This window comes from Colias eurytheme, chromosome 2 (genome assembly GCF_061535395.1).
Source record: "Colias eurytheme isolate Ceu_HAF_F1 chromosome 2, ilColEury1 Martin Lab GWU primary, whole genome shotgun sequence".
Lineage (NCBI taxonomy): Eukaryota > Metazoa > Arthropoda > Insecta > Lepidoptera > Pieridae > Colias > Colias eurytheme.
In genome coordinates, this window is record NC_142981.1 from 4,821,049 (window position 1) to 4,833,943 (window position 12,895).

The 12,895-nt window shown below is 33.6% G+C and overlaps 1 protein-coding gene across 1 annotated transcript in view; it reads left to right on the top strand.

Annotated features, from left to right (window-relative positions):
* Positions 1-789: 789 nt before the first annotated feature.
* LOC149910297 (T-box transcription factor TBX20-like) overlaps positions 790-12,895 on the top strand; it is a 59,073-nt gene continuing 46,967 nt past the window's right edge. The window contains exons 1-3 of the mRNA XM_090112191.1: positions 790-1,082; positions 6,054-6,212; positions 9,312-9,477. Of these exons, the coding sequence (XP_089968317.1) occupies positions 881-1,082; positions 6,054-6,212; positions 9,312-9,477 (527 nt within the window). The 5' untranslated portion in view covers positions 790-880. The remainder of the gene's footprint in view (positions 1,083-6,053; positions 6,213-9,311; positions 9,478-12,895) is intronic.

The window sequence follows — 12,895 nt, forward strand, 5'->3', positions numbered from 1 at the left end:
ATACTTCTGTTGTCTGTGATATACTTATTTCTGTTTTTCTGTAAGATTTTTTTGAAACATTTTTTTTTATAAAATTTAATAGATATTGTTATCGTTATCATTTCTCCATATTATTGCAAATAGCAAAATAATAGACATGCTATAGGTACCTTATTAGCAGATTTGTATTCCTATACTACAAATGTAACGATATATAAATATAATTATAATAAGAAAATTAGAAAGTCGAAAAATAAATATGGAAACTCTATGTAGAGTTCTATTTGAGTCATATCGTAGTGTCGGATTAACGTAATGTTTTAAGAAAACCTCTATAATAGAGGGCGTCTCTCTCTAGCGCGCGTAAATCGCGACAATTTCATTGCGCGCCATCTCTCTCTACACTGTATGTTTACATTAATGGGCGGCGCAGAAACTTGTTATTATGATTGCGCCCGCGTTCTATTTTACCGTGTTTCTATGTTTTTCTATTATATTATACAGTTTAATTATAATTCCGCGATAAAAAGTGTTCTTATACGTAAAAATAACGTAAATGTCGCTATTTTATCGATATATAATCGAGCAGGTTAACTGTAATTCGAATGTTATTGGCATGACGAATGAAAAGCTAACGATGAATTGTGACAGTCGGTAAGTGATATGGAATACAAATTAAATAATAATGTGATATTGTTATGAGTGGGTCGAGGGGTGCCGTAGCGAGTGGCTGATGGGGAGGCGGCAACGCCCCCCGCCCCGCCCCGCCCCGCACGTGGCGCCGCTCCCGCGCGTCAGTCCGTGCTCGGCCTCCGTTCTGTTCGCTCTCGTGTGCACAGCAAAGCATAGACAATCGGCAATCGCGTTCTAGTGCCCGTAATGTGTTCGACTGTCGTGCGGTATGGTTGAGGATGTGTCGGACGGTCCGGTGAGGTACTGTGGAACTGAGGTGTTGATGGATGTGGACGGGTGGCCCGGCTCCAGGATGGTGGCGGAGGAGAGCAAGACCCGCGCGACGGACTTCTCGATAGCCGCCATCATGGCCCGCAGCGCGGAGCAGCCGCGCAGCCCTGTTGCCGTCGCGCGATCGCCAACCTTCATCGGTGAGATAGGCCTAACTGGAAATTTATACCTATTATCCTTTATCTTTTGTATGATATTAAAATCCACTATGACATATTTTAAGAAGACTAGAATTTTTAATTAGAAAAACACGAGCTTTTTAACTTTTTCCAAAGCTTTTAGGAATATTCTTTTGTTTATTGCATTTTCTGAATATTTATCGCTCAGTTATTTAAAATTAAATAAAAAAATTAATATCAAAGATAAAAATGTGTAGGTATAAAATAACTGGGATACCAAAAAAGACAACATGACTAAATAAGTGGTAATGTTTAGAGACTTATTATTTTGATATGACCAGATAAACATTGTATGCAAAACCGTCGGTCGCGGCGGTGAAAACCTACCTAGTAAACCTACCTAAGGTAGGTAGGTACCTAGGTAGTTTTATTTCCTAGAAATGTGTGCTATAATGTACCTAGTTTAATTATTTAGAGGTACATAGGTACCTTAGATTGTTACCAGTCTACCAGAGTTACCTTTTATGCCTAATTTGTAAATAATCCTAACTTGGAACTTGGAAGGATACTTTACCTATTTTATAAATTGGATACCTAAGTACTTATGCAATTAAAAGAGATTTTTGTTTACATTTTTACAATATATAACTGGTAAGTGGTAATAGACCGTACCTATAGGTAAACCTTTTTCGTATGTTTATTAAAAATACACACAAAACTCTACATTTTTCATAAAACCTTCATAAAACATAGAGTTTCTTATTTAAAATAGGTATGACACAAAGAAGTATTTATTTGCTATTGTTCAAATCTATTACTTAATTAAAATAATATTGATTAGTTAACATCAGGGTTTAAAAATAGTTTTCACATTTGTTACCTAGTGATTATTATTTATTACTCTATTATGTAATTGTGGATATTTTTATTTATTGTTTATTTTGCGCAAGTTCAACATCAATATTGCCATATTAATGCTTTGTTGTGACATAGAAGTATCAAAGCATGAAAAAATTTGGTACCTATGCTCTTTATTAGATATTTAAAATACCTACCTACTGAATGCCTTAATTGATTCAATAAATTCTAATATGTATGTAGTACCTAGCCAAACTATCGGTTAGTACCTACCTAGGTACTTTATCCCGGATTTTCACATGAAATAGGTAGGTACCTACCTCATTTATAGATCTTATTTTTTAAAAACATTACCTAGTCACTTAAAATAGATAAAATGAGAAACAATTTTAATTAATACTCAGTAGGTACCTATCCATTTATGCTTTGTTTACACCTAGCATCTGCTACCAGATATATTTTTCATTATAGTGTCTAAAATTAGAAACTATATCCTACACTATGAAACGTTTTGTTTCATAAATCAATGGCATTCTTGTAAGAATCTTCTCGAACTTTCATATCAAAATATGAGTGATGTTTTTGGTATACCTACCTAATTACAATTAATCAATTAAATAAATATACCTAAATATGTAGGTAATTACTTTACCTATTTCTCAACCATTCAATCATACAATAAACAAACGATTATTATAATCTGTTTTGTTGTAATTTTACGAGATACTATTGCCTATTGCAAATAGGTACCTAGTCAATTATTTTTTGCAAGAAATCGGTGACTCTCGGTATAAAAAAATTAGAAATATGGGATTGGTCTGATTATTATAGGTACCTACTGTCAACTGTGTAAGTTCTGAACATGAAATATCATTATGTCAATCAAAATAAAAATAAAAAATGTTTGTCAACGTGTAGGTTTTGCCTACATTTTAAAACAGATAGGTAGGTAATTTATTTGAATCATAATTAACAATTAGCCTTTAACGAATACATACTGTATTTTTATCTATGTATGTAGGTACCTACTATAAAAATAATATTAAAAAAACAAAGACTAACTGCTAAGTTCTACGATAAGTAGGTACCTAGGTGCTATAACTATAAGCTTACTCCCTCGCTCCGTGGTACCTACCTATTGCCTATGATTAAAAATATAAAATATATTTTAGCATTCCTATGATGGCTTTAATACCCAAATAAAACAAAGCTAGCAGCTATGTTAAGTGTCAACTGTCAATAACAATGAAAGTAACACTTTTATTTGTCAATAAAACAGCAACATACCGGGAATATAACAGGAGTGAACTAATTGGCGCTGCGCGTACGCAGGCGTCGTGTTGCGGGTCACTTAACCTTTAACAAATACATATCTAGCAATCTAAGTAGGTACTATAAAAATGAATAAATACGGGAACTGCTATCTACAATAAGTAGCTCTCTACAACCTACCTTTATGAAATAAAAATATTAAATATATTTTAGCGTTCCTAAGCTATGTTTAGTGTCAATAACAATGAAAGTAACACTTTTATTTGTCAATAAAACAGCAACATACCGGGAATATAACAAAAGTGGTGAACTAATTGGCGCTGCGCGTACGCAGGCGTCGTGTTGCGGGACACTTCATTATTTGGGATTAATTGTGCGGAACCGCGTACACGATACCTACCTCTATACCCACATTTTTCGACATCAAATTAGGATATAAAAAACCGTCCGAATTTATCGCTATAGTTCTTTTTATTATGGCCTAATTAGGGTAAGCTATGTTATGGGCATTATAATTATACGCCATAACAATACATTTCCATTTTTACCTCTTAATCATAATCACTTTTTTGTAACATCCTGCAAAGAATTTCCTTGAATTGGTTTGAGAATAAATCGGCATTATTCACCTTGTAAGAACGTTTTGTTATAACTATATCATCCAATAACTTATTGAAAAGGCTCTCCCGGAATACGGATTTCTTATAATATTTAATACAGTTTCTTCTTTCATAAACAACAACGTAAAGAAAGACATCATGAGGTACACTGGTGGGTAACAAAATGTAACATCAAATTACACCAAAAAATTATAAAGTAGGTAAAAGACATTGTAAAATAGATACCTACAATGGTAGACATATTACATTGTAAGTTTGTAATGATATTTTGATAACTAACATCATGTGATTTGTTGTAATACTAAAATTACAGCATTTTAACATTTTTAGCCATTCCAACTGAATAATATCTAAACTACGGCACGGTAATATTATATTTATGCGACGGTAAAAGGTCAACTGGGCTACAAAAATTTTATTTTTACGACCCGTACTGGCTTATGTACAATTATTAAATTATTTCTATCGTAAAACCTTTAGTAACAACATGATTTACAATCCCTAATGCAGCTACAATATGCTCTAACTAGCTAGCGGTTACTTGCGACTTATAATGTTATCGTAATATTGTATGTGATATTGCTTCATTTTTCTTACACACATTATACAGATAACAGTACTTCTATAAAATTGCGACGTTTATTAAGAATTTATTAAATTTATGTGAAAACAACTCGTTTTCTATGCTACAAATTCGCTAACAAGGTGTCTGTTTCAACCGGGATAAAAGAAAAACTGTTACCTAGAGCAAAATTTTAAATGATTATTTGATTATGGTAGAGATCTCTTAAAATTACCTACCTATATAGACTTTTTTTACAATCTTATAAGAACATTTTGTTGCAATCATTGTTCTTATAAGATCTGTGACGTAAAGTTTTAAAAAGTGGGACTACCTATAGCTTATACTTATCTAAGTTCAATAAAGAAACGAATCTTCAATGGCGGCCAAAGCTGACATTGACGTATGGTAAGGTCAGCAAAAAAGAAAATAAAAATAACGTAAATGGATAATTATTGACGTGACAACGTCTTAAATTAGGTTGCGGCTGGGAGTCACTTATGAAAAAGTGTAACGCTCGGTAACGTTACGATGAGTCACCGAACGAGAGAGAGGCCCGCCGAATGCCTTGCGTCTCTCTCCCACTCAACTATGATCGTTGTCACGTAAAATCTTCGCCCGTAAAACCGACTTTACAGGCAACCATTTTTTTTATTAATTATTTCAAATTGTTTGTTGGTATTTGTGTATTTATATGAATTATCATATTTACGTATACAGAATGTAACAAAATCCCCATAATATTTGTAATGAGCCCATAAAACTGAACAACTTTTCCCAAAGAACATATTTTGTCAAATTCCAATAAAACATTATTTACTTTCGCAAATGCATACCTAATTGTCACTTATAATACCACAAGAGCTTCAAAATTATCGGGTATTTTCCGATAGGTTCGTTGCAAACAAATGAAGGAGTCAAGTTTTCAGTCAAGGTTAAAAAATCACGAGCGCGAAGCGCGAGTGATTTTTCCTGAAAAACTTGACGACTTTATTTGTTTGCAGGGAACCTTGAGGGGAATGCCAGATAATTTTGAAGCTCGTGTGGTATTCGGGGGATTATTTTTCCGTCCCAAATGTCGGCCAATAATTTCACAATTGAATTCAACCTGTCAGTTTGACGTCAACGACCAGAGAAAATTTTCAAAAAATTATCAGTATAATACCATGTGGGTTGTACCACGTGACGTCGAATGGTGCAATTCTATTGGTCGATATTTGGGTCGGAAAAATAATCATTGTAAATTTATGATAAAAACTATTATAGGGAAAATCAAATACATTTTAGTGATTTTATTTTTCCATTTTTTTTTGCATGCCGTACGGCCGTGTGTAAGCGAGAGGGAATGATAAGCGCCGCCATTGAAGATTCGTTTCTTTATTGAACTGCCTTATAAAGATTTTATGTGTTTAGTTTTTACCAGCGAAAATTAAATTTTCTTAGAATATTGTATTTTAATTTTTAGAAGCAATATTTGCAATTTCTGTTACTTTTTTCTGTCAACGAATGAAAGATTATTAAAATAAAAATTAATTTGAAAGCATTTCAGTAAACTCCTGTTTCGATCAGGATAAATTATATAATATCAATGTACCTATTGCTTAAACCGTTGAGTCTTTCATTCCGAAATCTATAATATTCACATGATCAATATATGTTTATACCTCAATTTGTATTCAGATCCAGTGTCCAGACAAAGTTCGCCAGCATCCATCAGCTCGGCTGCGTCAAGCCGGTCGCCAGTACCTGATGAGGACGTGGAGGTGGATGTGGAACAGTGCTCCGACGGTGAGAGGGACGCCTCTGATCATGCTATACCTTCCCCTGCACCGTCTTCAGGTGAATAACTTTATTACCTATTGTTGATCTGATATTGGCCAGGATGTCTTTAAGCAGTTTTGTTTCCAATGTAGTAAAGTGATGGCACTAGAGCTAGACGATTAACATAGCGCTGTCATTTTTCCACACTGGAAATATTATAGCTTTAAGACGTCGTGGGCATTATTATTTCTAGTGTGGGAAAGTGATGGCAATAGACGACTAATATAGCGCTGTCATTTTTCCATTATGGAAATTGGTACGGGGGCTGGTCAGGTCTATGCTGGTTTTATTTAAATTGGTAATCAATATAAACAAGGTATCATAAAGTAAGGTAAGGTACAGAGTACCTTAACTTAGTAGCTCTGCGCCTGCGTTTTTGTTTGCGTGGAATAGGTACGTTCATATTGGTCGTAGTGGCACAAATTATACTACGTGTGTTAAAAGTTAAAACCTTCTTTGATCTTTGGGCAATACTACTCTAAAATCATAATTAAATTTGAAGTAGTCATTTCTGAGATTAACACAATTCAGCCAAATAAATAAACTTTTTATTATAACAAATATTAATTACCAAAGTGTAGGTACGTTAAATCGAATATTACATTAGGTAATTTATAATTATGGACAACTGACCTATGATATGTAAAAAAGCTAGATACGTTACCCGCTCTCTATTTTGGCAAGAAAAAACTCAGCTAAGTGCCCGAGTTTCACTTAGTCACGCACCATTCAGCGTCGTGGCTGGACGTTCTTTTTATATTTTAAACGGCAGTTGTTATTACGAAGTACATGAGTGAGACATGTATTATGTCTCGTGCGTGAGAGTGAAAGAGAGAACAACTGTATTGGTGATAATGCGTTAGTAAGTAGGTATGTATTAATTACGCTGTTTTTTAGTGCAATGATGTTGGCGTATGCCGCGTCTACTAGTAGGTATAATAGAGTCATTGCAACTGACATACTCTTTGCAGATTAGAAAGACGTGTCTTTTTTCGACCTATAGGTAACAAGGTCTGTTGCATAGTAGGTACCTACCTAGGATAAAAATATGATCAAAAATGATATGATTAAGTTAAACAATCGATTAAATTTGTTCAATAAAAAAGTAACCCTGATTTTATACAGATGTCCTAACTCCTACCTGACCTATGGTCAAAAATAAACTAGTACATCTAACAGAAGATAATATTATAATATACCGAATATAGAAAAGTACCTACCAATATTTTGAATGATTATTTTTTCTCGTTAGCTAATGTAGAGCCGTTTTGTAAATTGTTTAAAATTCGTTGTTTTTATCGCTTACACTGATATAAAATTAGATTACATACCTATGTATCTTTTTTATCTCTCTAAAATTCATAATCTTATGCATGTGTCTGATTATTAGATCAGGTTAATAAATCTTCAATATTTTGGAAGATAATTTGCCAACTTCATACATAAAAGAAAAGTAAACCATAATCTTAAAACACACTAAAATTAAAGAAAGCCCATTAAACAGCCCTTTTTACGAGACTAATGTGCAATTAATTTAAATTTATTCATTTACATTAATGTAATGAATTTTATCTGGATACAACAATCGTATCAGTTTTTATGGAAGCTTGTTCCGTTATTATAAAAATGCGGACTCCGTTTTTAAAACGTATAAAGTGCATGCTGTTAATTACACTTTTGACACACAATACCTCCAGTATTCACTCATTGTGACGCAAAAAGTAAATTGAAGTTGTGATTACAGCAACTGTTATTAACATAATAAAAAAATATTCTCACATTGTTTCTCACAAAGTTCGTAGGTACTCGGCGCCATTAGAGAATCGTCAGCAGTATGTGCCACTAATTTTGCTTATCTATTGCTCAATTGATTGCAAATGAGATGATTGTCAATTGTTTGGGCGTATTTATTATCCTGACGTTCTCAAAAACGAACTTTTTTCAATTCTTTACTTATTTTTGTTTACGGTATTGTCACTAAAATGAGATTAGTGCTATAATTGCAGGGCTTAGTAACGCAGATGCTCGCTCCTCGCCAAGAGAACATATAATTTTTGAAAGAAGCCAACAAAAATTAATTTTACAATTCACATATAAAAATACAATGTAGCCAGATAATAATTATCACCTTAACAAAACACAAGACTGTGCGAGTGAAAAATCTTTTGCAACAAGCGACGTAATAACACGGTAATACCTAAGCTGCGTTCATTCGGAATGTTGCTGACTAGTTACTAACTGACGATATAAAACAAATACAAAGTAATGTTAAAAAACGACGCGTGTAAAAAGGCAAACAATAACAGGAGAACTATTAACATTGTTCTCTTTCCAACAGTTCAATTCTTGACACGATTGCATGCGTTATGGATATAAATCAAACCATTATACTGATAGATGGATTGTTTTGTGTCGGACTGAGTGACAACTTAACTTGCTTTCCCTGCGACACCGTTCAGAAAAATAACGTCATTATGTAATTAGTCATTATAAAGGAGATTGCAATTTATTATTTTTGCTACAACGTTGACTAATATGTACACATATTTCTTCGCGACACGGTGAGGTTTTGATACATGTATTATAATTTTGTTTAAACTAGGTACTGTAAACATTGCTGAAATGATATCGATATTAATCAATAGCTGGATAAAATATACAGTATCAGTGAATGTTGAATCTAAGATTTTGTGTTCAAAATCGTCAAAATATTTGAAGCTTGTTTTTCTATTTTCAATATTCGGATGGTACCTATATTAATTATTACAATAATTAATAGTGATGATTTAGTAATAGACATGTTAATTCTATTAGGATGCAGGTAATAAAAAACAACAATTAACGTCAATTTTTTAAATTATAGACGGATTGATTGCGAATTTGTTCAATGTTTATGTTGACGTTTGTAGGTACTTGTTCTCGTCTGTATTACGATTCATATACTTATCGAGTGCTATTTTGGCTCGGAGCAATTAACAAGGCTTGTTAATTGCTCCGAGTATTTTGGTATCTATCCTACTAAGTTTTCAATCTATAAAACAAATAAGACACTAATACACATTGATATTGTTTCAATTTACGTTGAACTGTCCCATTGAAAGTATTGTTCTTCAACAGAATTAGGTGAAAGGGATACTCCATCACCAGCTCGACCCTTGGCTCCACCGGTGACGTCATGTAACTGTGAAGAACTATTGTCTGTAGACTGCCAGCTTGAGACCAAGGAACTCTGGGATAAGTTTCACGACTTGGGCACAGAAATGATCATCACAAAGACCGGGAGGTGAGTCTGTAGTTTAAATTACCTTTGTGTTTCTCTCTTTGACAATGCTAGAAACATAGAAAAACTGTGATAAGGCTACGCCCATATTAGCTGCCTATTTGTTGAGTTTTAAAACGAAATAATTTAAAATAGTCAATTGCGTCTTTGCTGAAAAATAAATCTTGCTATGTATCGCATGAGTAAAATTGAACATCGGTTCACTTAATCGTTTCTACACTACATTCACAAATATCATGTTTTAATTACTCTCGTAGAAAGCCAAACGACTTCTTAATTGTAAAATTAATGACTTCAACATAATTTACTTATCTCATCAGAGTAATGCAATCTTTCACTTCACCAAATCGCAGCCAGGGCAAAATGAAAACTCCGCGATCACCCCAATAAGGGTTCGGAATGGATTCATCAGCTAAAGTGGCCAATTCCGGAATAATTACTTCGCGATCCCGCTCGTCCTTCAACCCTTTAACGAGATAAATTAAAAGTACATTTTTATCGTAACCGTCGTAATGCCCGGCTATAAATTCACAAAGCCCAAAAGACAACAAACAGCGTGTCGGGGGAGGGGAAAAATGTTTTTATAGTCACGCCGAGAGGTTTATCTAAATAATTGCGTAGTCGGCGGCGGTGACCGGAAAATTGGCATTGTTCGGGAATCGGGGCGCATCCCTTGTTGCATTTGACGCGGACAAGTCTTTTAGGGACGCGGACGGGGACCTTATTAACTCAAATAAGACAATACCAATACATTCATATGGTAGGTACTAGGTGCGTTTCAAGTTTCTCATTGTTTTTTGAACACATTCATTTTCAATTGTAAGGCTGATGTTCTGATAGCTTTGTTGTAGATTTCAGCTTTTGTTTTTAGTTATATTCTTATTAAAACTCTTTATAGAGTATTTGTATTTTGTAAACCAACAACAAAAGTTAAATATAAATAGGTATATTACGATCATGCGTTTTATGTTTATGTGATGTTTATATAAAGCAAGTGCAGTTACTTTAAATCACTGTACACGGTGGGCTCATAGGATTTTATCTCAGGGGAAATGTCTCTATTATACCCCTCATCGTTTGTGATGGGACGTAATAGTCTTGATCTTTTCTTTTTTGTTTTTACATATCGTGGTTGTAAATGTGCATTTGTATGATGATTGTGCTAGTTGTTACTCTGAATACATTACCTATCTAAAAACAACTTTTTTGTAATCAATATGAAGGTCTTGTAACCATTCAAATGAAGTTTCCGATCTGCATCCTAAATATAGATTGAAAACATATTGTTTTTAAGTTTGTCTTTGATTCTTAAATTAGATCATTAAGATTTGATGTGACGATTCTGGAAGTTCACTTACATACACGTAGGGGAGGTGGGCCCAAAGGGGGCACCTTACGGGAAAATTAAAAAAAATGAAGTTTGAAAAGAAGTTAATCCATTTATTTTTTTGCCAAAAGTTCCATTAACCCTTAACTAGAGTCGTGAACAATTGTTACGTGTGTATAGTCGTGGGTCCATTAGACCCATGTATTTTTAAATGGTCATAATTACTTATTTATGCATTTATTTATGTAAATTTAAATAAAATATGATATTTTAGTTTATGAAGAATATATATTATAAAAATCAACAATTAGAACTTTTATTTACTTAACATAATTTCACTTATAAAATCAGTCGTTGTTTTCTTATACAACAAAAAGGCGTCTTACAAAAATTAAAAATCTCAACGAAATTTTTTTTTTTTAAATCAATTTTTTTTATCTAACTAAAAAAAGTATGTTGCTTCCTAGAAAAAACAAAAACAAACTAAAAACTCTTATATATAAAAAAATAGCAATCCCTAATTACGTGCAAGATTTACAAATTATATTTGCTCAAGACATGCATATAGGCTCCCTGCATTTAGTGCATAAATGTACAGTTTTTGCTCTTTTGCCAGGCAAACAGAATGAACATCGCTTCCTTTTATTTTTATCTAACAACAAAATCTACATCATCATCGGAAAACTCATTATCTGATTTAGTTTCTGCAATACGGGTAGGTGTTGAGTTTTCATCGGAGTCTTCATCATTTCTTAACAATTCTTCATTTAACCATTGTTCTAACATCTCTTCGTTATCAACACATATACTTCTGGGATTCTACATAGCGATAAACTAAATAAAAATACAATAATAAATTTAATAACGAAAATAAAAAAGATACGTATCTATAGTCGTGGGTCCAGTGGACCCCTGTAAAGGTCAGTACCTACCTAAGGAGTACCGAGCCGAACACGTCTGTCTCACAGGATACGCTCCGGCGTACTATAGGAAGGTACTGAGCAGTGGGAGGTTCTGCGGTAAGTGCCGTGGATTAAACGAGACTTTAAAAACTCAACCTGGGTCCATTGGACCCACGACTCTAGTTAAGGGTTAATTAATACTTTTGAATGCTAAGTGGTTAAATTTGTCAAAAGTTAAAGCATATAATAATTATTAACGGATTACTAAAAGCCTACGATTGCCCGCTTTGCCCGAAGGGGAGGCCTAAAGCGGGCTTTCGTTTAGGGCAAAACGGGCAGTAGTTGGGTAAAGCGGGCAGGCCTGGATTTAAACAGTAGATTTCAAAATATACAGCCACAAATAATATATACAATAATAAATAGAGTAAAAGACACAAAAATATTTTATAAGTTATGTATTTCAAACAGTCATACAATTATTTTTAAATGAATATATGAAACAAAGGAACTTCTTAGGAGCTTTAAACTTTTAGGTACAATATTTCCAGATATATCTGAAATAATCTTTAAAAAAATAACGCCCAGTTTACAGTCTATCATTATTTAGTCTCTAATAAGCGATACAATTATTTCATATATATTTTTTTTATAAATCCTAAAATAATGTAATAGGTAGGTATACAAGTTCCAAAAATTCTTGTTTAGACAGCCCGTAAAATAAAGAGTCCATGTGGAATACGTATTCCAAAAGCTCCATTTCTTGTTCCGTAGAAAAGACAGTAAGTAGTAAACCTACCAAGCTTTACATTACACGAACCCAATTTAAGATGTCTGCAATGTCGTTCTTGGAATCCCATATTTAGTTGTTACTTTTTTGACAGGTTTTCCTAACTCTTGCACTTCTCGTTTTGCTTGCTGTATAGTTGAGCGTTGCCATGAAGCTTGTGAAGTTTTACGCTTATATTTACGCCGGTTATAAGCGGTCATCTGAAAGGAAAAAGCAAATTAACAAAAGAATGTAACATTTTAGCGGACGGGGCAAAGCGGGCGCGTGCCCGCTTTACCCTGCCCGCTTTGCCTTTTTCGACATTTGAAAGGTTCAGACGAAATTCTACCTCAAAATTTTTAGACACGTGGATTTTTATGGAACCAAAATATGGCCAGATAGCCACTTAATAACTAACAAATTTTG